Source organism: Lissotriton helveticus, chromosome 9 (genome assembly GCF_964261635.1).
Source record: "Lissotriton helveticus chromosome 9, aLisHel1.1, whole genome shotgun sequence".
Taxonomy (NCBI): domain Eukaryota; kingdom Metazoa; phylum Chordata; class Amphibia; order Caudata; family Salamandridae; genus Lissotriton; species Lissotriton helveticus.
Window position 1 is genome coordinate 776,355,089 of NC_136070.1, and position 27,491 is coordinate 776,382,579.

At 48.1% G+C, this 27,491-nt stretch overlaps 1 protein-coding gene across 3 annotated transcripts in view; it reads right to left on the reverse strand.

Annotated features, from left to right (window-relative positions):
• EXOC3L2 (exocyst complex component 3 like 2) overlaps positions 1-27,491 on the reverse strand; it is a 547,377-nt gene that overhangs the window by 25,949 nt on the left and 493,937 nt on the right. For all 3 annotated transcript variants that reach the window (XM_078660900.1, XM_078660901.1, XM_078660902.1), the window contains exon 11: positions 14,843-14,964. In XM_078660900.1, coding sequence (XP_078517026.1) covers positions 14,843-14,964 — 122 coding nt within the window. The remainder of the gene's footprint in view (positions 1-14,842; positions 14,965-27,491) is intronic.

Genomic DNA, 27,491 nt, shown 5'->3' on the forward strand with positions numbered 1-27,491 from the left:
TGAGGTCCTTTGTAATGGACCAGACTAGAGGGTGTGGAGGATAGAAAACAGAGGGTCCCTCTGTACTGCAGGGGCTGTCCTTGCTAACCTACTGCTCAATTATTCCCTCAGAGGCGTTACCCCAACAGGTAAAGTTGTAGTTGAGTGGAGACTTCTCTCCCTCTTATGCACCTTTCCTGACAGGGATTGTGGGGTGTTGTGGAGGGAGGTGCTTAGAGTAGAGTCAAAGGGTGGAGAATGGAGGGTCACAGAGTGGAGTGGAGTGTTGCAGAGTAGTGTGGCGTAGAGTAGAGTAAAGTGTCAGAGTGGAGTGTTGCAGATGGAGTGACTTAGAGTGAAGTAAAGTGGAATGTAGTGGTGTAGAGGAGTAGAGTGGTGTACAGTGGAGTAGAGTGTTGTGGATCAGAGTGGAGTAGATTGTCATGGAGTGGCATAGAGTGGAGTAGGGTGTCAAAAAATGGAGTGGCATAGAGGGTAATTGAGTGTTGTGGAGGGAGTACAGTGTCGTAGAGTGGAAGGGCATAATGTGGTGGGAAGTAATATTGTGGGGAAGTGTGGCTCACCGGTTAGAGGAGGCAGACCCGGACGCAGAGGTCAGACCCGGGACCAGGGTTCACTTCCCGACGCGGCAGGGTCTTGAGTCCACGGACTCGATAATTCTCGCCTTGGCGCCTACTCGAATCATGGGTTCACACTCTGCAACTCTGGGCAATAGCTTGCTTAATCTCCACAACGGCCCCACCGCGATGGGATGGCTGGCTTTCACCTTGGGGATGCCCAGTAGGGGTTATCTCGCAGGGAAAAGCCAGGACGGGTTCCCAAAGCAAGCGCCTTGAGAACTTACGGTGAAGGGTGCTATATAAGAACGTATGATTTACGATTTTTAAGTAGAGTGGAGAAGAGTGTTGTAGAGTGGAGTGGCAAGAAGTGGAGTATAATGTCGTAGCATTAAAATATATTCGGAGCTTGTGAACCTATTAAAAATCCAAGTACGATTTCCTAAAAGTTTCCAACAGTGGAGTAGACTTGGAACCTATCTTATGTGCAGAGGCAAAACTCTATTTTTGCCCCATGGGTCTCTTAAGTATATACACAACATTGTGCTGCAGAATGTTAAATTGACTACTGGGGTTGAAAGTTACAACTTATCTTCTTATTGGCTTCTGCGGAAAGGCCAGTAATATGTAGATCGGATAGTGCATTTAATAACTGAAAATACTGCTTTTCTAACTCAAAGCATACGAACCTCTGAAAGACAAAAAAACTGGACAAACGTAGTTAACACTAACTTTCTTCCCTCATACTTATCAATGTTACACACCACAATTGGCTGTCCAAATCATCCCTTATCCACTATTGCTCAGACATACCTTGCACACTGGTGATTATGGCAGCTACTTTGGTTGAGTAATATGGTGGACCCAATGTATTCCAATAGTCTGTTAGTAAGTTGGATAGTGCCACTTTGGACAAGGGGCAAAAACTCAGCAAATACCAGGTCATGCATAAGTATTGATATAAAACTGGCGCACATCCAACTTGATTGGCTCGGTACAGAAAAGACTCTAAACCAGTGCAAAGTAGGTAATCTTCAAGTTACTCCAAAGAAAAGTCAAACTAGCTGGTAAGATTATTAGAAAGGCCACCACCAAGGGACAAGGACAGATTCTCTGAATCAGACCTCCATGGCTCCTCACAGGAATAACCAGTAAATATCTTCATGCTATTTTTCATTTTTATGTGCCAGTCATTATTGTCCTTTACTGAGCTTCCAGGGCTTAAAAGAAGACTCATGCCTCAATCACTGGCGCCGACAGGGGATGATGACATTGAGAAACTAAGTAAACAAGTTACAGGATGTAAATGCTGCAAAGATTAAGAAAGGCAGACACTTTAAAGTGTTGCCATGGGCAGCTGGTGACCCCAGAGGGACATCCTGCCAACATCCTGGAGGTCTGAAAAATGTTCCTCCGGAACCACCCCCACTATGACCACTCTCCCCTGGGCCAGACGGTAAGAGGCATTAAAGTATAAGGCATCCAGGAATATCAAGAGAGGAATGGTAAGCATCTGTCTGGAAATCCAAGCTTTTCAGAAACGTGGGAACTTAGGTTAGTTGTGTCAACGTGCACGAGTCACAGTTCATGCTGGTTAAAGCTCTGTAGAATGGAAAGGCTGTGCTTAATCCACTCAGCTTGCACATATGTAACACAGATGTATGATTGTTCAGGGGCAAAAATACATAAAGGTGGGTCTCTTCAGTGTTTCAATACACAGAATGGAGGGTGTCTTCTGCCTCTAACACGCCATGCCTTTCTTGTCACCTACGGAGGTGCCCTTGCAATCTATTATGGTTGAATATCATAACAACGAATATAAAAATAAAACCCTACAAAATATCAGATCCAGAGAATTAACTAACAGAAAATCGTGAAGGTAAGTATATATAGATAAGTGTAGATTTACTGTTCTTAGCTCCACATTAAGACCCGTAAGATTATTAGAAATGTGTAAATATCATCAAGGTACATATATATGGAGTCAAGCATAATAAATCTATATTAAAATATTTATTTCGCAGTTTTATGTAGGGCGACAACAGGTGTCAACTATTAGTATAAGAACAGTTAGGTACTATCTAAAAGCATTTTAAACAAGAACAGTTTAATAAAAGAACAGAGTACATAAACAATGCAAACAAGTCTAAGCATATAAACACTTTAATTAACCTTTGAGATCGAGGGGTGCTTTGCATGTCCATTAAACCTTTTATAATTTGGGGGTATTTTTGTAATGAAAGACAATGCCTGATTGTTCATACTGTGTGTCCGTAGCGTGGATTACCTGGATTATTTTGGGAGACACTTTCAAAATGTGGGCAGATGTAACTGGACTGCACTCCAGTGGTATAACTTAAAATGATGGAGCTCCCTGCAGACACTATGGACATATCTGACAGTCATTTATTGTTTTTGAAGTGGAAGTTGACCCCATTGAGTAATTTGGGGGGCACTGAAGGGCTGTAAGAACGCCTACTTCGCAGAGGCTGCAGGAGCCTGTGTGACGCCCCTGCTGCACTCAGCATTTCAGGAATGATTATGAGCTCAGTACCTCCTCCTAATGTAGCTGATGCCAGTGAAGCAATGTGCTCACAGCCCCAAAAAATGGCATAGCCTTTGGACATTGTGGCCTCGCACATACGGTCCTCTCTGTGTCTCCACCCGCCACCTGGTCATGGCTTTCTCGCCCATCTACCTTACAGACCACTTGGCTGTCAGCAACTTATACTTACTTGTATATACTTACGCTAACTATTTTGTGGTAGCCAATATTATGGCTATGATATTTTGTAGGACGGTATTTAAAACATGAAATTCTGGTACAATACCTCTAATTATTATTAAGGAAAGGCTCATCAGTAACCCAATATGCTGATAGAAGAGAAGCCAAGGATAGAAGAGCAGGTACCTTAAGTCTCTTCAAGGAAGATGCATCTTAAGAATATCCCGCCAGGGAGAACAGGCTGAGAACAGATTCAAAAGTCTCATAAGGCGCTCCTACCAGATAAGTGAGGGATTGACAGGACACTCTACCGATGATTATTATAGAAAGGTGAGAGATGTACTCCTCCCCGGTTTATAGCTCACACCTACAGGTGATCACTCTGGAGAGGAGAGAGTAGATTAGGCCCTGAAAGATTTTGATCTCAGCCATAGTGAGTATTCTTTCTTAGAAGGGATATACAAACTGGGCACAATTCTGAACTCTTCAGAGAGATCTCTCTATGATTACAGGACTATAGAAGCTTGCCTCCTTCCTCCACATTGAGGCTTCGGCGAGAGCAGGACTGCATACTTTGGCAAGCGTTCACTATTAGCAATCCTCTCCCCATCATACTTATTTTAATTACCTTGATAATTATGTGGTGGTAAACAGATGCAGTAATAATAATTATACGTTTTATTATTTTCATATAGCAAAGATAACAAGCATTTAAATGTATGTAAAAATAAACAGTCTCACCACATAGCTATTTAACTTAAGTGATTCCCAATGGCAATGCATTAGAAGAACAAAAAAAGGGGAATCAAAAAATGGGTAGTGTGTCAGTGGGGCTAAGGCGGGACTCACAGTAGAGTCGTCTTAAGCATCAACGGTCAAGAGCACCGGCCATGAGCCTCTATCGAAGTAGGCTCATCAGTGATCCAACAGTTGTCAAGGGACTCAAGAGAAGATGGTCCTCAGTGAGTCCCAGATACCATGCGGGCATGACTGAGGTGGTTGCAGCACTGCATACTTTTCATCCTGCTCATCACAGAGGGCAGCGTCTGTCAGTCAATCCTTGACCCTAGGTGGTGGGTCATGCACCCACCAACGTACCAGTCATTTTTAGCCAGAAGGAACACAATTCCAGTCAGCCTTTTGATGTATAACCCAAAAGTACAATTAAGTGTGTATTTTCCACAGGAGATTTAACTATGGGGCCATATTATGATTTTTGGTGGTCCTGGCGGGCGGGCTAGAGGCGTGGCAGTCCCACGGCGGTGCTATTCAGAGGCTCATTGTGAGCCTTAAACAGCACTGCCACTGGACCACCAGTGCATGTTCCTGCATGAGAAGGGATGCACCATGTTGTGCATTGCTTCCCGTGTATAACTACAGGGGGGGGGGGGGCACAACAGTTGCCGCCCTGCATGCACTCCCGCACACAGAGGCACAAGTGGGCCCTTGTAGGGCCCCCTTCGTGCCTCACCACCACCTTTTTCATGGCGGTGCGACTGCCATTATAAGGGTGGTGGTGAGGCACCTCAAAATATCCTCAGCGGTGCCACTGTGGCACTACCAGCATATTTTGGCTTCGAACCACTGCCAGACCACCGCAGGATTCTTGTTCTGTGGCAGTAGCAGTGGTTCAGTGGTGTCCGACTACCACACTTATAATACTGAAGGAGGTCCTGCAGTGTGGCGGTGGTCGGACCGCTCCAAAGACTAAGACGGTTCCATGGACCGCCGTATTCGTAATAAGGCCCTATGGCTTCAATGATGCGAAAAACATCTTCCTCTTAGTAAGTCCTAAGTGGAGGGCACTCCACCAGATGAAAACATAACAGCGAGTTCACATGGACATCTTGTGCATTTTGCGGGTTTTCCTGGGTCTAGTCTGTGTAAGTAGTGCAGGGCACAGTATAATCCATAGAGAAATTTGAAGTGGAGGTTCTTGTGTCTATAATTGATGAATGTCAGTTTACTTTGGCAACAGCAATATTTCCAGGTCCCCAGGGTAATATTGTAGACAATATCTAGCTGTCATTCTTCATGGGCTCTATGATCTGAGTACGTACATACAGATGCAGTACTAATGTTCCCGTGCTCCGAGCATTAAGTGATACTGCTGGATTAGCTGTTCAACGAAAACGTCTTCCACATGTATTTGTTTATAGTTATTGCTACAGTAAAGTTAATAAAATGCACGCTTTTTTGTATGTTCAGACGCTGTAACCCCTCAAAATCAGTAGATTGATTTAATTAAGCTGTAATCAGATGCACACAAATGTTTGACATGTTTTGGCTGCTCGAAAGTGGTCTCAAGGATGAAAACGTTGTAAAGGTTTACTAAGTGAAGCAATATACAATTTGATTACTCCCAATCAGCAGTCTTAGATGAAGGGTATATATCAGATTAGAACATGTCAAGAGGAAGGTCAGTTACCATAGCAAATTTGCATGGCTGGGTATCGGCAATGTTTTTCAAAAAGAAATGTTGCTCATATTTTTCAGAATGGCATAACCTGAGAGTGACATATTCGGTAAGGGGTGCTTACAAGAAGGTTTACTAGGCCCCATAGAAGAAGACTGCCTCTGGCCTTTAAATGTAATTGAGGGATTCTCCCATAGGCCATTTTGACTGAGGCAGGGTCCTGAACATGCTAGCTAGCTCGTATATTGAACCTACTCTATCATCAATCTATTCTGATCTTCAAATGCATAGGCCTTATCAGACACTTCTATATTTCCCACTATTTGACTGATTCTCTCCCAGCCTCCACCACACACCAAGAGGCTTGTCTGAAAAACCTATTGATTGTGTTACCTGTGACTATCTTTGACAACCATCATTGAGAGCTACTGGACGAGCAAACATGTCAGGAGTATCCTAAATTCCTGCTAGCCCCTAGCAGCTCCTGGAATACTGTGCAAACTGGAGCACTTGCATATGGTTATGTACTTCCATAGCCCTGAAGGCAAATGGAATGTTATACCTCAGTGGAATGCTGATGATCTTTTTGGGTCAGGGAAACCTGTTATACTGTGATCTAACTCAGGAGTCCACTGTATGGTTCTTAAGTTTGTTTGTTCTCCTCCAAGCGGCCATCAAGCAGAGATCACCTGAAAAGCATCGAATGGATAACATTTCTCATACACAGACACAATATCCAACAACATCATCCTTTACTTGTTTTCCAACCAAGCGTCTTGACATCAGGTCAAGTAATGCGGTAGAAAAAGGTTTAATCATTACAAGTGTTGCTCACTTTTCGCCTTGGAACACAGTTAATCTGGGCAATTTGACATTAACATATCCTGACACATGCCAATCATTGTTGCTGTGTCAGACTCTGGGCCTCAAGGTTCTTGGTCTATGTTTGAGGTAATTTGCTACTGGTATTCTGGAGTCTTATCTACTGTAGCTCTGCAAATCTGGAACTTGACTCAGAATAGAGTGGGTGAGCTCTCAAAGGGTTCGTGGGGAACCAGTGTTGGCTAGGGCGCTCGACCTCGGACCTGGGGATCTGGGTTCAAGTCTCGGTAACGACTCCAAACATCCTGTGATTCTGGGCAAAATCACTTAATCTCTCTGTGCCTAACAAAAATGAATGTGTCCTCATGTAACGTAACTGGTGCTCAGAAGTCAACAGTCAACCAACAGGCAGAGTAACGTATTGTCATGCCCAGTGCTCATCTTATGAATTTAAAGACAGTAATTTAACCACATAGCGTAATGCAACAATAACAGCTCAGTTAGAGGACATTATCACCGGGCTGTATTCCGGTTTGCGATCTTTCTTGAGATGCTACACCCTGTAAAACCCCCACACCACAAACAGAGTTCCCCAGTACCTATAATCCTTGGCAAGTACTTTGGGACATGGCACTGATTAAGCATAGGTGCAGTTTACACAAATCATACCCAAGGAGTAGATGCGCTTACCAGTTTGTTTTTTTCTTCTCCCTCTGTGCGATTACTCTGTGAAAGTCTTATAGCTAGTACTGCACATCCTGGTCTCCTACTCAGTGTCTCATTCCACTCAGAGTTTTAAGCCACATGGTTACCAGCATTCTGTTGCTACAGTTTTGGGTGGTCTAGGACAGATGCAGCAAGTGTTCATGGTCCTCCTCCTGGACAACCACACTATGCTTGGTACTTGTAGAAGTCTTGATGCAGTTCACAATGAGTACCATTCAGAGACACCATAGGGATCTTTCCACATGGGTCGCTCCTGGCTTCGCCCTCTTGCAGTTGCCTCTTCTTTTTCTGGTAATCGCACACCCTGGAAACACAACAGGCTCCTTCTCCTTGACAGTCTATTCAACTACAGAGCCAACACCCATCTTCCCTCTCTCCTCAGACAGGCAGGCTTCTAAGCATTAGGAATACCCTTGTTGGACCACACATCCTTGACTTGTTTTTCTCCAAAGTTTTGGCTTTCAGCCTCTGGCCTTTGCTGACTTTGTTTTTGCTGGCCTCAGTACTCTGCACACTTTACCACTGCTAACCAGTGCCAAAGTGCATGCGCTCTTTCCTTTAAACAAGGTAACATTGGCTTACACCCAATTGGCGAATTACTTTTAAGTCCCTAGTAAAGTGGTAATACATGTAGCCAGGGCCTGTAAACTAAATGCTACTAGTGGCCTTGCATCACTCATTGTGCCACCCTTTCCAATAGCCCTTTAAACATGTCTCTGGCCTGCTACTGCAGACCGTGTGTGCTGTTTTAAACTGCCATGTCAACCTGGCAAGATAAACCTCTTACCAGGCCCAAACTTCCCTTTTTATAACATATAAGTCATCCCTAGGGTAGGCCCTAAATAGCCTAGAGGGCAGTGTGCAGTGTATTTAAAAAGTTGGACATGTACTTTCAATGTTTGCATGTCCTAGTAGTGAAAACTCCTAAATTTGTTTTTTTACTACTGTGAGGCCTACTTCTCCCATACAATAACATGGGGTTAACTTATTACCTTTAATAAGTGGTAACTTTCAATTTGGGAGCAAGTAGGAATGTTAAGTTTGATGTCTAAAGAATCATAATTTAAAACCGTCTTTAACAGTAAATTTGGATTTTAAGTCACAGTTCTGAAAATTCCACTCACTAATGAGGGGTGATACCCCAAAACTGGTCCCAGGATGCTTGTTTCCGGTCCAGGGAGGACCTAGCTTGGCAGTTCAGGCTGGACTGTTCCCACAAGGAGCATGGACAAGACTGATTTGCATATGGCTGGGTTCAAACTGGAGTGGCATGGTGAGCAAAACAACAATGGATTAAACCCAGCTCTTTGTGACTGGGGGCAACTATTTGCATTGTCCATCATTTGTTCTTTTTACTTTTAGAAAGTTGTAATTTTCTTGTCCTAACCATTTACTGCCTGCAACCTGTTTCTGGGTCACATGACAAGGTGTAGCTGGCAGTTGGTCTTTGTGTATTGCTTCCAGACAGTGACACAAAGGGCCATAGATGTTGGCAGGATAGGCCATCTCTAATTTGAGGGGAGGAGCTGTCACCTACCTCACTTGCACATCGCAAAGGCTCTGCCTGAGCACACTCACAAAGGGTTTAACACTCATCTATTGTGACCCTAGACAATCTGGAACTAGGGCAAGGAGGCAGAAAATTCCAAGCACCTCTAGGGGTCGATACTTCCAGAACCTTCTCCTGCTCAAAGTGGGCACCAGGTATAAACATTGGACTCTAAGATCCACCTCTACAGTACACATCTGGACTTGTGGAAGACTCAGAAGAACAACTGCTGTGTTGCTCTGCCAGAAGGAATGATACCCTGCTACCCGAGTGAAAGGACTGGACCTGCATCTTGAACCCAGGACCACCATAGTGACTCCAAGGGCTAGTTGTCTGGCCTCCTAACCACAGCTTCAGGGACAGAAGGCTCCAATGATCTTGGACCTAGCACCTGGAAGTTGTCTGCTGTGAGGCACCACCTGTCCACGTGGTGCCACCCCAGTCCTGGACCCTCGTCTCTGCTCGCAGGCCAGGTCGCCCCCCACGCAGCATGGCCCCTCCTGTGTGCTCGTGACCCTCCGTGCTGCCCCCCACTGCCGTGAGTCCGCCGCTGGCTCTGCTCAGTTGCTGCCTGATCGCTATTCTTTCTCTACCTGCTGCCTGATCGCCAACTGTTCTGCCATTATTGTTTTGCATCAACCCCCAGCGCCCCTTCTCCTGCCCCCCATCGCCGCATTCCCGTCCCCGCTTCCCGACACTACTCCCCTGCCCCTTTTTCCTTCCGCGACCCGTTCCCGCCGCCCATTCGCCGCCACGCTCCCGCCTCCCAGCTGCTCCTCCCTCCCACTTCACCTTATATGGAGGACGCCGCGAGGAAGCACACAGCGGTCGCGCCGCTGGCACCCTGAAGGCGCGCCAAAGGCAAGCCCGTCTGCGCCCATCCGCGCCTGGACCGCGCCCAGCGCCAGAACCCCTGGACCCCGAGGCCACCACACCACCAGACTGCACTACCACTCCGGCACCCTCCACGCACTCTACCCCGGACGAGATCCCACCTGCTACCAAGCCTCCCCGAGGCACACCAAAGGACCCTTCACCTGCCGAAACTGCAGCCCCACCAGCATCCGGCCCGCCAAACCCCCAACCAGAGAACCCAACCACCTCCGATGCATTGTCCTCAACACCCGCTCCGCTCGCAAACACGCCGTTGAACTCTTGGACCTACTAGACTCAACCACCCCCGACGTCGCCTTCCTGACGGAGACCTGGCTGAACACCACCTTGGCACCAGACATCTCCATAGCCATCCCAGAAGGCTACAAGATCTCCCGCAGAGACCGCACCAACGGAGTGGGAGGTGGAATCGCCATCATCCACACGGACACCCTCAGAATCTCAACCAACACCGACGACACCCTCACCACCGCCGAGCACATGCACTCCCAGATCCACACCGACCCCAACACCACCCTTAGAGGAACACTCGTCTACAGGCCACCCGGCCCGACCACATTTCAGCGATACCATCGCCGATCTCGTCAGCACCCACGCCCTCGCCTCCACAGACTACATCCTCCTGGGGGACCTGAACTTTCACCTCGAGAACAACAACGACGCCAACTCCACCGGCCTGATCGACAACCTCGCGAACCTCGGATTCAAACAGCTCGTGACGACAGCCACCCACGCCGCCGGACACACACTGGACCCAATCTTCTCCGCAAGTCCCCACATCTCCTTCAACCACACCACCGAACCCCACTGGACAGACCACAGATGCGTCCACTTCACCTTCAGGAAATCCGCCACACACCACCGCACCCAACAGATGCCACGCCGCTGCTGGGACAAGGTCACCGAGGACCAACTGACCACCACCCTCGCCCTGGCACCACCCGCCGACCCCGACACCACCGACACCAGCCTCAAAAAGTGGATCAACGACTGCGCCGACACCCTCGCCCCACTGAAGACCACCAACCTCACGAACAAGAAAGCTGCATGGTTCACCGAAGACCTCCGGAGCTCCAAGCGCATCTGTAGGAGAAGAGCTGGCTCCACGACCAAACACCAGACAGCCGCACAGCCCACAAGAACGCCACCCGCAGACACCACCAACTAATCAGGACCGCTAAGAGGACCGCCTTCAAGATCCGCCTAGACAGCAACGCACACAACAGCAAAGAACTCTTCAACATGGTGAAGGAACTCACCAACCCTAGCTCCAAGACCAACGACTTTCCACCATCACAAGACCTGTGCAACTCACTGGCCACCTTCTTTCACTGCAAGATCATCGACATCCACGACAGCTTCAACACCACCACCCCCAAACCCACCGCCGGGACCACCACCCCTGCGACCACCACCCGCATCAGGCGCCTGACCGCCTGGTCCAACGTCAGCGACAAAGACACCATCAAGACCATGAACTCCATCCATTCCGGATCCCCAACTGACCCATGCCCTCACTACGTTTTCAACAAACCCAGCACCGCCATCGCACCTCATCTCCGGAAAACAATCAACATCTCCTTCGAGACGGCAACCTTCCCAGAGAGCTGGAAGCACACCGAGATCAACACCCTACTGAAGAAACCCAAGGCAGACCCCAACGACCTCAAGAACTTCCGGCCCATCTCCTTGCTCCCTTTTCCAGCGAAAGTAACGGAGAAGATCGTCAACAGACAGCTGACCCACTACCTCAAAGACAACAACCTCCTGGACCCATCTCAGTCCGGCTTTCGCAGCAACCACAGCACCGAGACCGCCCTGATCGCCGCCACAGACGACATCAGGATCCTGATGGACAAAGGAGAAACAGTCACCCTCATCCTTCTGGACCTATCGGCAGCCTTCGACACGGTCTGCCACCGCACCCTAATAGCACGCCTCCATGACGCCGGAATCCAAGAGAAAGCCGTGGCCTGGACCACATCCTTCCTCTCCAACAGAACCCAGAGCGTCCGCCTCCCACCCTTCCGCTCCAAGACCACTGAGATCATCTGCGGCGTTCCACGGGATCCTCCCTCAGCCCGACCCTGTTCAATATCTACATGGCACCACTCGCCCACATCGCAGGACAACACAGCCTCAACATCATCTCCTACGCCGACGACACCCAGCTGATCATATCCCTCACCGAAGACCCCCACACCGCTAAATCCAACCTCCACAGAGGAATGAAGGCAATCGCCGAATGGATGAAAGACAGTAGGCTAAGCTGAACTCCGACAAGACGGAGGTCCTCATCCTCGGCCCCACCCCCTCAGCCTGGGATGACACCTGGTGGCCAACATCGCTGGGGACAGCCCCAGAACCCACCGACCACGCACGCAACTTGGGGGTCATCGTCGACTCCGCCCTCTCCATGACAAAGCAGGCCAACGCCGTCTGCGCTTCCTGCTTCCACACCCTCCGAATGCTCCGCAGGATCTTCAAATGGATCCCCTCTGACACGAGGAAAACCGTCACCCAGACACTAGTCACCAGCAGACCGGACTACGGGAATGCCATCTACGCAGGAACTACAACTAAGCTCCTGAGACGGCTGCAATGCATCCAGAACGCCTCGGCACGACTGATCCTCAACGTCCCCCGACGCAGCCACATCACACCCCACCTGAGAGGCCTGCATTGGCTCCCCGTCAACAACAGGATCACCTTCAAACTCCTCATCCACCCACACAAGGCCCTACACAACGCCGGACCAGCATACCTCAACGACTGACTCCGCTTCTACACCCTCACCCGCAGCCTCCGCTCGGCCAACCTCGCCCTCGCCACAGTTCCACACATCCGGAAAAACACCGCCGGCGGCAGATCCTTTTCCTACCTCGCCGCCAAGACCTGGAACACTCTCTCTACCGGCCTACGACAGACCCAGGACCTACTGGCCTTCAGAAAACTTCTCAAGACCTGGCTCTGCGATCAGTAGCAGCCCCCCCCCCTTCCCCCTCCCCCCAGCGCCTTAAGACCCTCACGTGTATGTAGCGCGCTATACAAATTGTTTGATTGATTGATTGATTGACCCTTGAAAGTGGGCCTGAAGGTGCTCTGCCAACCAGGCTGTGGTTCCAGCAGAACCAATGCAGTGCAACGCATCGCCTCACAAACTACTGCATTGGAATTGCTGCCTCAAGGGCAGGACTTTGTATCACAGCCTGTAGCCTCATCGGAACCGCTGCTATGCAATGCATCCCTGACGCAGACTTTTACAACGCATGCCCCTAATTGACAACATCCTCGATGTTGACCCAGTACTCTGCATTGCAAGTCCCGCAACTTCTTCGGGCGTTCCTGCTTTGCAAGCCCCTCAACGATGCTGGATATCCCATCGCAGCCGCCTAGTTTGCCGAAATGCTCCTGCTCTATTTTTCTAAATTGGTGTGGGAATTTTCTTGTATTGTCTATTCACTTTATTAATGTTTGAAGTGCTGCTTAAATACCTTACACATAGTCTCTAAGTGAAGCCTGACTGCTTTTGTGCTAAGCTACCAGAGGGTAAGCACAGTTTTGGGGTTTGCCTGTGTTTCACCCTAACAGAGATTGTGGTTCCTGCTTGAGTAGGGGTTCACCCCCTTCAACCAGTAACACAATTTCCAGCAACCCTCAGGTACACCAGAAGAATGCCCGGACTTTAGGTGATGTTTCCTCACATCTGGGGGACTGAATATCATGTAGACACCAGACCTGGTCACAAAGTAGCCTTGCTTATGAGGAACTTGAAATGGGAACATAGTGGGGTGATTTAGATCACATTTTCATCTACTTTTTCCAGACTAGGGATGAGAATCCACTAATTAAGGTTCAGAATCGGTTTGGGGTGGGTCTTTGTACTAGGCAGCGGCTCTCACAGGAGGTAGCTGATTTCAAGCAAGAGTCAACCAAACAAAGGCGCAGTAAAGTGTGAGATCTCTGTATCTAGCTATCTTTATCCTTCAGAAACAGTAATCAGGGACAGTCAAATCAACAGTTCCTGACTTGAAACATCCTCACCTTGACTAACAGAAACTGTAGTCTCATCCCTCACCCCAACCATTCACCACTGTTCAGGAAAAACTCATCAGTATCCTTTTGCTAACAAGGTCTTCAGTGAATTTCTAAGGTGAGCCCTGCCTCCTTCCTCCTTCAGTGTTTGGGTCTCCACCCCCTGCTACAGGAATACTGACATTCACTCTATGTGTGAGCTGTTTTATCTGTTCTCTTGCTAAACCAGGGAACATCCAAAATATAAATCAATGGTCCCAGTACTCAGATTCTCACCACACACAGAGTCCAACTACCATACAACTGTTACAATATATTGTACATACACACAAACTTGACACAGAAATTAATGTCAGCTCAAGGGTCCAGATTTCACATAAAGGCGGATCGTTACATGAGAGGGCATAGTAGACCACCCTTTCCTGGAAACACAGATAATGGTCGGGTCACAATATTGACTCAGTATACTGCTACTGTCGCTTTATATGAGTTACACAGGGCATGGACAGTAGTCCTATGACATCTATAAGAACATGATTGGTGCACCCATCCATGTCACAAAACAGACCTACTGGACCTCGCAGTACTCGGGACAGGCCTATGCCTATGCGCACATGCTGCATTAGCATGATGCTAGGGCCACACAAAAAGTTAGGATCAAAAGCAGTTGAGCGTTCAGAAAAAAGGGTCAGGCCTATTCACTATGCAGGGGATACTTCCACCCCAACATTCTGTTAATACATAAAGTATTGATTCAGCACATCAAGGCTCTAAACTCCAGCACAGGAAGGAAACTAGTCTGGGATGACCTTTACACAATGTTATCCGCCAGGGGATATCTAAGCTGTGCTTTAACCACTAATATAGAGCTAAAAAGTCACACCTTTAGGTTTTGGATGGGTATTTTTAGGGAGACTACTTTTCATGATAAAATATTTTGGAGACAGTGGGATTTCAATTTCCTTTTCAAGTTATTTCTCATCATAGATGGCATACAACACCAGCACCCTTAAATTCAATTTCTTTATGTATTATTAGACCTTCATCAAAGAAAAAGATGAAAGAAACAACTCGCACAGTTTTAAACGCATTTTGCAGGTTGTTTTGTGAATACTGACCGTATGTCAGGGAAGTCAGTCATTAGCATTCCCACTTCCATCTGAATGGATGGGGTGTCCTCCAGCACAATGATCTCAGCAAGGTGAGGTACTGCCACATCCAGCCATGAGCAGGTAGAGTCCTAAAGTGGACACCAAAGGAAGGTCACAGATTATTAAAACCAGTACTCAATCGCACCTAAAAAAATACGAGCGGACTCGGATGATCTTGATTCAAAATAAACTATAGGTAAATCTAAAGCCAAGCAATCACTGTAATGAGGACATCGTGTGAACAGAATAGTGACCAAACATTATGTACCCACAGCTAGTATCCTGAAAGAGACACTTCCTAGTGTTGCTTGTGAACCTTATAGTACTAATAGAAAAGCACTAAAGAGTGACTGTAAGGTGTGGATATCGACCAGGCACCAGGATTTGCTTTGGTTGGTAGAATGCATTCACACTGTTTTGAACATGATGTTTGAAATTAATATTTTTATTTTTTGGAACTCATTTTTTTCATATTTTTCAGACAGATCAGTGCTACATATTTGTTCAAAGATTGCAAAGTGGATCATTCACAAAAATATGCCTCTCTGATTCTCCAAAGCTCAAATTGAGCGAGTGTAAAATGTGCATCATTTGCACAAGGTAGGGAACAAAGGAGACCAAATAGTCGACAAACCTCATTTGCACATTCAAAATGGTAGTGGCAAGGAAATGCAGGTAATGTGAAGGGATCATATATAAAGGGAGCAAGACAGACAGAATGTTTATGCATGTATGTGCTGATTTCTACAAAATCCATATATCACCACTGGTTACAGCAGGGCATCAGGTTGAGAAACATAGTAGATGTTGAAAAAATGTAATGTTTGTAGTAAATAAGAAACCAGCTGTTCCATGACATTGTATAGAACACCTCAATTGCTCTGTTTCCCTTGACAAGAGCTCAGTGACAGTACATCGTAATAACAGTGGAGGTAAGGATTTACAACTATTTTCTCTGATGGTAATCTGTTTCGATCCCAAAGAGGAAAGAAATGTGTACTTTTTCTTTGTTAATTGCTACAGTATTCAGATTTCATTAAACCAGTGCCATGCAGGAGGGCAAGTGAGGTGACTGAAAATCCATTTACACAAAATTAAAGACAACACGTATTGACCTACTTTTATGTACATATAAGCAAGTATCATTTCCATAGTACAACAGTATTCACCAGATTGAACATTTCTTCCCCCATAGGTATTAGGTCCCTTAATATAACTCTAAACAAAACTGAATAACCCACAACCACCTCAAACTTAATGCTATAAAAACGGAATTCCTCCTAATCGTCCCACCCAATCACTCGCCCAAGATCGCCCTATGGATGACTCATCTGTCTACTCTTTTTATTTTATTTGTTTGAGTTTTTTTGCAAAAAACTGAACATGTAGATAAAGGCCCTCGCATCCATCTCATGGCAAGCCTACATTTGGCCAAGAGAAGACCCATTGATATCAGTTTATGCAGTTTTTTATGCAGGGGTTTCGTGTATCCCAGTAATGCCAATAAAGGATCAGGCGTGATAGGGGAACCCAGAATGACAGTGAGAGTCTCAAAGATTTGACGCCAGAACTCCACCACCGGAGGACATAACCATGCCAAATGGGACCTTCACAACGCCCACAGCAATCAGAGGCACGTAACCCATACCTGTACAATCGTTCCGGCATGTAGTGAACCCTATTGAGAAATTTGAAATGTGTAATTCTGTGCCTGCCATTAAGGGAGATTATGCGGGTGACAGCACAGCAATAAAACCAAACATCATCCGAGAGCTGCTCCCCGATGTCGGCCTGCCATGCCCTTCGAACTTTCGTGTAAGGAGATATCTTAGCCTCTAAGGCCGAAACATACAGTTTAGAAACCAACTTACCTGGGAGAGAGATCTGAGTAATAAGGACAGTGGAGGGAAGTCCATAGGTTCTGCTAACTCCTCACCCAACACCTCTCGCAATACATGCTTCGTCCGGTAAAACTGAAACTGCGTCAATGCAGAAGGTTGTTCTCTATTCGCGATTGCAGCCTCCCATTACAGACCACTCTATACACCTGCGTGGTGAATATAGTTGAGCTCCGGAAAATACACCAAGCAGAGTGTGCCATGCATGAGCAACAGAGTTCACCGAGTCGAGGATACTGCAAAGCCGATCCTGAGCCTTAGTTAATAGCCAAGGCAACGGCTCCGGAGCAGCAGCGACACTTTCTATATTAAGCTGCAGCAGAGTTTGGGGGTCGTGTACCCAGGCATGCGTGTGGGATGCCTGAGCTACCCTATATAAAGCTCGAAGTCAGGAGCACCTAAGCCACCCGCAGAGCATGATAACATGAAGGTGTCCATAGATACACGAGGAGTCTTGCCCGCCCAAGTCAGTCTACCCATCAACACCCGCAATTGCTTAAACAAACGCCACGGGACAACAATAGGAATGTTCACTAATAAAAAGAAAAGGCGAGGCAGTACTACCATCTTCATGAGGGAAACTCTACCTACTAGGGATAATGGGAGGCGAATCCAGCGGTCCCAGTCCTCACTCAATTTAGTTATCACTCTACCATAGAGGGTTACCTGATCAGCGTCCGAGTGAACTCGGATACCGAAATAACGGACCGGGTCGGTAGTCCATTGCAAAGGGAAATCAAGCTCCACCGGAACAGTAGAGGGCGTCAGCAGGAAAATCAGAGACTTTTCCCAATTGAAGTTCAGTCCCGATAATCCCCCATAGCACAACACCTCCTGAATAACCGGTGGGAGATAAACTGCTGGGTTTTTGATGTACAGTAGCGTATCGTTCGCATAGGCTGATACAATCAAATTGTAATCAGGGAAGTGAAGGCCTCTATAACCGTGATATTCTCTCAAGGCTCTCAACAAGGGCTCGGTGGCCAGCGCATATAGAAGCGGGGAGAGGGGACACCCCTGCCTGGTACCTTTAGAGATGACCATAGGGTCAGACACCGTATTGCCCACACGGACTCGAGCTCCCGGCTTATTATAGAGGAATCCAATCAGTTGTAAATAAACTTCACCGACCCCCACGCGTCTCAGGACTGCATAGAGTAATGGCCATTGGATACAATCAAATGCGTTTTCGGCGTCTAAGAAGACTGCCACTGCCGGGATATCCGGACGGATGTGTTGCAAAGCACCAAACACCGTACTGAGATTCTGTGTGAGCGTGAGGCCTGGAATGAAACTAGCCTGTTCAGGCCAAATGAACTGAGGCACCAGTGGGAGAGACGGTTTGCTGCCTTCTCTCATAGAGTTCAACGCCAGTCGGATCTCCTGTAGCTTTATAGGACGCGTTAAGAACTCCCTATGCCAGTTTTGTATCCACAGTAGTACTGTATATTCCAGATATTGCAGAATGTCCGCATCACTAGGGTAAACCTTAGAGCTATAAAGCTCCTGATAGTAGTGTTGGAACTGTTCAGTAACGACCACCGGATCAAACTCAGTGGAGCCTGAAGCCGAAGCCAAAACGGGACTGTGAGAAGTTGGCCTGATATATGATGTTCACTATTTCCAGTGACCACCTTGTATCAGTCCAAACAACCCTTATGATGATTGGTTTTAAGTCAACCTTATAGACCAGCTATCCTAGTGGTAGCATGGACAAAGCAGTCTTAGGCTAAACTCTTTTGGCATGTGAAGCCAGCTGTTTTACCACAATATAACCCCTTGAATACCAGATGAAAGAACACCACACAGGTTGTTATGAAAATAAACAACATATTTATTAATAACAAACACCTCTGAACTCTTTATGAGGTCAGAGGGCTAAGCACATGACAATCTCTTAGGAAAAATACGATAAGTTGCACAAAATTACAATGGTGCCCTAGGGGCACGGCAAACCATATACTAAGTAAATGGAATGTGAAGGTCGATAGAAGAAATGGAGCTGTCCAGAGGCTGTAGGACCGCTGGGACTACGCTATCCTAACCTTAGGTAAGTAATAGGAGGCCCACGGGACGCGGGTGCAGAGTGTGAACTCACACGCGGGATGCGTAACAACGTCTATGGACAGTACAGTTCAAGAAAAAGGTGAGTACGGACAATCCTGACTAGTTAGGACTAAAACGACTGTGAATCTGGACACTAGGAGAGTCAAGCTACCCTTGAGCACCGAAATGCTCTCGTTACCTCACCCACGGGCTGCGGGTGCATAGGTGCGAAGTCGTGTCGGGTTTCTGCGTTGAAGTCAATGGAGCCTGAAAGAAAAGATGCTGCAGGCGACCAGGAGGAAGATGTCCGGTGTGATCCAAGGGTGGACCAGGAAAGCTGAAGACCTGAAAGCAGAGGGGACAATGTTCAAAGTCACTAGCCAGTAACTGGAGTGGAACCAGGAAGGAACCAGATGTCGTCGTCACGATCAGGTGAAAAGTTGACTCTGCAGCCACGTGGACCAGGAGGTGTCTTCGACAACCAGGATGGAGGCACGAGCTGTCCCACGCAGGCTCCCGCTGACGGCGGTGTCTGTTCCGGAATCGGCGTCAACAAGCCTTGGCAAAGGCAACCCACGTGGTGAGTGGAGAAAGCGTCTGGTGCGGACTAGGAGAGTCCGGGGTGCTCCTCTTTTGAAAGGGAGCAAGGGCCAGTCTGGAGCAACCAGACCAGCAGTGAAGATTTCAAGGATCTTCGTCTAGGAGGTCACTAGCCAGCCGTCAAGTGACCAGACAATGCGTCGAGCAGCAAACAAGCAGAAGGGCCCCACGCAGATCTCGTGGATGCTGGAGGGCTGATCTTCGGTGCAGGGGCTGCTCAGGGCTGGGGCTTCTCAATCCCCAAAGCACTTGGTCGAGTTTACCCCGCGAGTCGTGCTGAAAGCGAAGTGCAGGTTCTTTCAAGATGGCCGGTCCCACGTGTCTCGTCGCACCCACGGATCTCAGCTGTGCTGCAGATGTAGGTTGAGGTCGGAGAGGTCTGAGAATCCGGATCTCGTCGGGCTCTGAAGTCTGGATCCTCAAGGGAAGACGACAAAGTGAAGCCGCTGGACGCTTGATAGTGCCTGCAGTTGCAGGGTGGACACTCCTTGCCCACAAGGGAGATTTTTAAGTCTTCTGGGGAGCAGAACGTCGAAGTCCAGAGTTTCTTCTTGTAAAGTTGTTCAGGATAATCTAATTTGGAATGGGACCAGCTCCTACCTTTATTCTCCTAAAGGGGTCTGCACTACTGACTAGGTCCCTCCCCTGGGTGGGACCAGGAAGGGGGGTGGTTAAACCCCCTATCCTTTGTCCGGTTTCGCGCCAGAGCTGGGGCAGGGATGCCCCAGCAACTGGTTTGAGCCGGTGTATGCACAGGGCACCTTGTGTGCCCCAGGCATGTCTCATTCCTTTCAGGCCTGTCCTACCCAATACACAAAATCCTGTTTGGGGTGGTGCTAGCACCTCCCAAGGCAGGAAACCCTTTGTCCAAGCCTCCCTCGCTGGAAGGACTCCCAGCAGCAGGAGGTCAGACTTGTGTCTGTGGTGGCAGCATCCATTTGGTGATGCCAAGGCTCGAGTTAACTTTAACCGGGGTTCACAGTTACATACATGTCGTGTCCCTCTAGAAGGGTGGAATGCTACCCCCTTTGCCAAAATTGGCGAGGGGGTAGTATTCCAATACGTATGACACCTTACTCGACATGTTTTGATAATGTTATACCAGAGTTAGCATTTAACCGCGAGGTTGATAATGCACTTAAGAGTATATGGTATAGCGTTATCATGGAACAGCTATTAGGACTTGGTTCCGCAAGCTGCAGACGGGCTCAGCTCATGCCAGAGCACCACCTAACATAATTCCAAGCACTCTGCCTTCAGGATTGATAAGGCCTGCCATAGGAGTGACTGATAGGAGTATATGTGTCAATTTTAGGGTTAGATATAGGTATACTATATCTATAGCAAAGGGTGATTACACCACCTTGCCCCAGCTGTCCTAGCAGCCAGTTGTGTCAGTTTTGGATGGCCAGCCAGGGGTGGCATAATACATGCTGCAGCCCCTGGTAGGCCCTGGGTACACCTATGCCCTGGGTACCTAAGGTACACTGTACAGGGACTGATAAGGTGACTCAGTATCCAATTAGATATGTACCTAGGGTACATGGAGTCCATTTTAACAGAGAGAGCAGGAAGCCTGGGGTCCTGAATAGCAGGATCCCAGGCCAACTAAGTCAAAAACCAGCAAAACACTAGGCAAAAAGTTGGGGGTTACCATAGTCAGATATCCACCTTCCTACAGGGACACAACTGGAGCCTACCATGCGCCTTGCCATGGCCGCTAGGACCGAACCTGGTCGATCCACCTCTCCGTAAACACGAGCCGTAGCATATTTTCCCATGTCCTTAACTTCGGTATCCGCCTCATCGTTAAACTCAGCCATCGCGGATTTCAGTAGGTCCTGCAGTTGTGGCATGGACCACCGAGACAGTTTGTCCTCTAAAGTGGCTATCCAACAGCGTCAGTCTACCACAAATGGCACGGAGTACCTCTGCATGTTTGCTGATGGCTATACCTCTAATGTAGACCTTAAAAGATTCCCAAACTGTGGCATAAGAATTCACTGAGCCAATATTTAGCGCAAGGAACTCCAAAATTGCATCACTGAGCTCTGCCTTAAAGACCGCATCTAGCAACAAATGGGGGGGGGGGACCTCAACAGGAAAGGGATAGGCCCGCGAGGAGGAACAGATAGAGTCAGCAGGATAGGCGAGTGATCCAAGAACGTCCCCGCCAGCACCTCATAATCATGCACTGTGGGCAACAAGGTTTGCGGGATGAGCCAGTAGTCAATACGTGTGTGTATGTCGTATGGGGCTGAGCAGTGTGTGAATCTACCCTTATCCCTTGAGTGGGCCCTCCACACATCAACAACCTGCAACTGTATAGACACATCAGCAATCGCCCTGGCAGCAGCCGAAGGTGGGCTGATGGGACCCAGAGAACGGTCTAATAGTGGATCCAAGAGGCAATTAAAATCCCTGCCCACACTACAGATGAAAAGGTGTGTGAATGAATGGCCCGGGAGAGAGAATAATAAAACTTTGGGTTATCAGTTCAGTTTCATAAGTCTTTATTTCGGCTAATAAACCATAAAACCACCGAAGTCATCTGCGGCGTACCACAAGGATCCTCACTCAGTCCCAACCTCTTCAACGTATACATGAGCCCCCTCGCGGCCATCGCCCGCCAACACAACCTCAACATCATCTCTTACGCGGATGACACTCAACTGATCCTATCTCTCACCAAGGACCCCAGCACCGCCAAAACTAACCTACACGAAGGAATGAAAGAAGTCGCCGAATGGATGAAACAAAGCCGTCTGAAACTGAACTCAGACAAAACAGAAGTCCTCATCTTAGGTAAATCCCCCTCTGCATGGGACGACTCCTGGTGGCCGGAAGCCCTCGGAAATGCACCCATCCCGACAGACCACGCACGGAACCTTGGCGTCATCCTGGATTCTTCACTCTCAATGAACAAACAAGTCAGCGCCGTATCCTCTTCCTGCTTTAACATTCTTCGCATGCTCAGAAAAACATTTCGCTGGATCCCCTCCGAAACAAGGAAAACAGTCACCCACGCTCTAGTCACGAGCCGACTGGACTACGGAAACACCCTCTACGCAGGTACCACCGCTAAACTCCAGAAGAAACTACAACGAATCCAAAACGCCTCAGCCAGGCTCATATTAGACATCCCACGCAACGAACACATCTCTGGTCACCTTAAAGACCTCCACTGGCTACCCGTCAATAAGAGGATTACTTTCCGACTGCTTACCCACGCACACAAATCACTCTACGACATCGGACCAGATTGCCTCAACTCTCGACTGTCCTTTTACACCCCCTCCCGACAACTTCGCTCTTCCAGCCAAGCCTTCGCCACTGTACCTCGCATCAACAAGACCACCATGGGAGGCAGATCCTTCTCATACCTGGCTGCCAAAACATGGAACTCACTCCCCGCTTACCTCCGCCTCACCCAGAATCACCTAGCGTTCAGAAAGCAGCTTAAAACGTGGATATTTGACAAATAATCCTCCTCCCCTTCCTAAGCGCCTTGAAACCCTCTGGGTATGTAGTGCGCTATATAAATGTTATGACTTGACTTGACTTGACTAAAAGACCACACAGAATAAAACACGATATAACATTGAAACCAACATAATACATGAATTACATAATACACAATACATCATTAATCATAAAAGCAACATTCATTATATACACGTTATTAAAAACCATTTCATTACAATAGTTGATGATGAGTTTAAGACATAATTAAATCAATTCAAATGATTTACTAAACACGGGATATCACTACTAAAAGATACTTCATAAGAAATAATTTGGGATGGAGATGTTGGAGCCATTCTGTACATACACACTCCGATCCGGCCGATAATTATTCTCTAAGTTAGTTCTTTCTGGAAAGTAGTGTTTTCTCTCTGGTCTTGTCTTTAAGGGCCGAGGGTTGCGGAACCTAGGGTAGAAATCATGGAGTCCCCAGACAGAGATCGGGCCATCCCCTAATTGTGGAAACCAAGTTTGTAAATAAGGCACCACCCGATCGCTCCAGAATCTAACTAACACCAGGTCGCCTGGGAGGGCCTTTGGAAGGGGGCCGAGCCATCCCACCCTTCTAACACTTCGAATGGCACCATCAATGTTCGCTGGCAAGGGTCGATTCCTAGACAGCCAATAGATGACCTTGTGTTTTAGATCCTCCGGTCTCTCGGTTTTTCCCTTTGTAATTGGTAAAACACCAGTGAGGACACAAACAAAGGGGGCGGCAATTGGGGGCAGATGTATATGTTTACTGTAATCTAGGTTGGTACTAGTTTTCTCCTCATATGGCGGGGGAACATTTGGCACCCCTACATCAGCGATGATACTCTTGGTGGTAATGGGCTCGGTGACGGATGACGAGGAGATACATGGGCGGTTCTGTGGGACCGTGGGTCTGTTAGGAGGGATGCTACTTCTTTGAGGGGCTAACTTGGAAACCACGGTAGCGGATAAGGGCTGTGGTTGGCTCAATCCTGTCAGGTTCTTATTAGGTTGAGTCGGTGCCCTAAATAAGGTCTCGATATCGCTTAACCTATCCCCTAAGGAGTTGATTCTTGTAGTCAAGGGGGATAGTAGAGAGGTGACCACTCGCTCAATCAGGGCCAGAAGGGCTGCCTGTTGGGGAGGTGCAAAGGATTCAATACTATCACGGGCCTGGGAAACTGTAGGTGACGTGCTGAAGGACGGTAAGGCACTTGTACAAGGCTTAAGCAGTTTAGCTTCCCTCCCCATGCTATTATCCCCGGGGCGCTTTCTTGTGACCATGGGAGATTTGGGGTGCCCTAGTTGTTTAATGTTTACTTTTACTAACGGGGATAAGAGTGGGGCAACCAGAATGTTATCATTTGCGTTCAATAACGAGTTAGACAGCAGATGTGCGGGAAGTGTTGGACCGGATAGGGCTTGGGGTGGGTCTGCTATGGTCTCAACTGGTGCATATTGAATGTGACAAAGGGCGTTCAATTCCTCCAACCAGGACAAACTTGATGCTGTGTCGAGTAGCTGCACCTCGGGATGTTTGCAGGCTACGCTGTGAGAGGGCAAACGAGTTTCTAGGTCTCCCAAATCATGAATAACGGGTAATAATGCCCTGTCTATCCTTTCTGCATAGCAGTCTAACCTCCCCCTACTAGAATCACTTGGGAGAGTACAAGGATTGAGAGCCCACTTATGAGACATGGCGACAGTGCAGCATACAAAGCCCCGCTTAAAGTCAATGGAAGTCCTGGTGACTCTGCAGTGAATGCAGAAATGTAGATCAAAGTCTCACTATACCTTAATCAGGAGGAGCCAAGGGGGGTGGCCTGTCCCGTCCTTCTCGGGCATCTGAGGGCCACAGAGGGCCCGCCCTTTGCCCGGGCTTAGCCCCGGGCGCTCCCGCGCGATTCCGCGACGCTGGTGCCGTCGGTGGTTTTCAAGTCGCCCCCTGGCGCTCCGACGTCACTTCCGGTTCTGGGGCACCTGGGAGATGGAGTCTCCCTCCGCTCGGCGGCCGCGTTGGTAACTGCGGCGGCGGGAGGGAGACTGGGCAAACAGCAAGACCCCCAGCAGCTATGGCACCCAGGTAAGGTGACCCCCTAGGCAGCATAATTCGGGCTATAGGAGTTGACTATCAATATATCAACGGAGGAATTATAGCAGCAAGTAATAGTGTACCTGCCAGCCAGGTCCGCCTCGCAACACTCCATCCGGAGCTTCACACCAGGGTTAATCCAGGTCACGACACCCCCAGAGTGTGAGGTAAAACCAGCGACGTGAAAATCACCTAACACACGACTACTTGTGAGTAGGTTACAGCTGGAATGGAGGTGCGTCTCCTGAAAGAGAGTGAGGTCAACCTCTTTTCTCGTCAAATAGGCTAAAACTTTGCGCCCTTTTCTATGGTCATTAAGACCCCTAACGTTCCACGTCAAGAGTTTCAGGCTCTTCCGGTTAGCCATATGGACCAGTAATTGACAAGGAAAGCGAGCAAATTTCAATGCTATTCAAAGCATTAGATGGTTGCCTCACCCGGTGGGACAAAAAACATATAACCACCACATGTGACCTGCAAAAAGAAAGCGTTAAAAACATACCAAAAAGAACCCCACATCGCCACCCCCCGCCCATGCCTTGCAAACCCCAACCAAGCAAGAGCGACATTCAACCCTCCCCGGAATGACCCCCACCCAAATCACTCTGAAAAGAAGAAAATAATGACCACAAAAATCATCCCCCAAAATATTCTCAACAACAAAGGATAACGCTTAGGGGCGGATGTTACCCAACAATCTCGAGCCACAAACTCCGAGACCCATCTCACTGTAAGCAAATAGTAGGCCTCAAAAATATTCAGGATGCACTTCGGAGAGGCCAAGAACAACAACATTGCAATAGATAGCAATCATGAATAGGCATCAAACAAGAAAACAGTGCCACAATCAGCGAACATCATCATTATAAGGCAGAGTACCCCCTGTGACCAGAAAAATAACAGCGGAGCCCCAAACAGCTCAACCCAGTTCACAAGTAGAAGCGAATGGGACCCAGTGTAAGCACTCAGTCATTGTCATCCAAAGTTTACAGTGAGGATTCGCCCTGCGCTTTTCTGCGTTTACCTGCTACCTTCCAGGATTTCAGCGTCTTTTGAAGGGATTGCGGATCAGAGAAAATACGTGGTTTGCAATCGATGAGTACTTTCAGCCGCGCTGGATAGAGCATAGCATAATCGAGGTGGTGATCTCGCAGTTTACGCTTTAAGGGAGCAAACAACCTCCGGGCTTCCTGTACTTTGATGGTGAAGTCAGGAAAGAGGGAGATGGAGGAGCCCTCATATTGCAGTATTACCAGTTTCCTCGCCTTTTGGAGTGCGGCACCTCTGTCTCGGTAGTTGAGGAGCTTAGCAATAATGGGCCAAGGGAGAGCACCGGGGCGGGGTTTAGGGCCCAGCGAGCAATGTGCCCTCTCAACCACAAACGTAGCGGAGAAGGTTTCAGGACCTATCAGCGTCTTGAGAAGCTGCTCTGTAAAAAGTTCCATGGGCCCGGTGGGTATGGATTCAGGAAGGCCCGTGATACGGAGGTTGCAGCTCCTTGCTATAGCCTCAAAATCCTTGGTGCGGTCCTGCAGCGCGATCAGCGCCTTCTCTACTTGCCGCTGTGTGGTGGTGGCATCTGCTTGGGCTTCGTCTGCTTCGGTGATACAGCGTTCCGCCATATCCAGATGCTCCGAGTGCTTGTCGACTCTTTCAGTCATCCGATCCATTCTGTAGGCCAGTGTGTCTATCTTGGCGTCTATAGCAGTTAGACCACGCTGCATAGCAGCAATAATTTGCTTTATATCATTCAATGGTTCATCCACAGGGTTCTCTGGATCAGCTAACGCCGAGTCAGCTGCCTCCTCCTGCCGCCGAGATTTGCGTTGTTCAAATGTTAGTTTAGGCTGGGACCTATCAGGTTTACCCATGTTGGCATCGGAGGCGTCGACGGTCTCCGTCCTGAGAGTACAACCAAAGATGCACTCTTTCACCCGCCAAATCCCAGGACCAGGGACGTGGGAGGACTGGGAGCTGCACAGGGAGCATTGGGGTGAAACAGACAGAGGAGCCGGAGTATCGATATGGCCTCGCTGGTATCTCGCCACCTAGTTGGTGAATGACGATGTGTTAGGCAGGGCTCACTGCATTTTTATATTGTCAACAACAAGGGGCCCCAATTTAGTCAACAAGGGACCTCGGGGAGCAATTCTTTTCAAACAACATCGGTCCCATGTACATTCTAGTACAGTGTCAATAAATATAGACGGAATCAGTTCTATATTTCAGAATGACATGTCCAGCCGGACAGAGGTCCTTCACGTTTACTTAATAAACAGAATTCCAGAATAAAACAAGAATACCTTCCACAAAACCCTGTGCGGTACACAAGCCTGTGCCCAACACTTGCGGGGTGTTGACAGTTGGTGATAGAAAGGAAAGGTTTTAAGGCAAACAAGCGTTCTTCTGTTTACATGTTCATTACACAGAAAATATCAGGTTGCACCATTACAACAATTTAGCAATCAAATATTCGTATAGG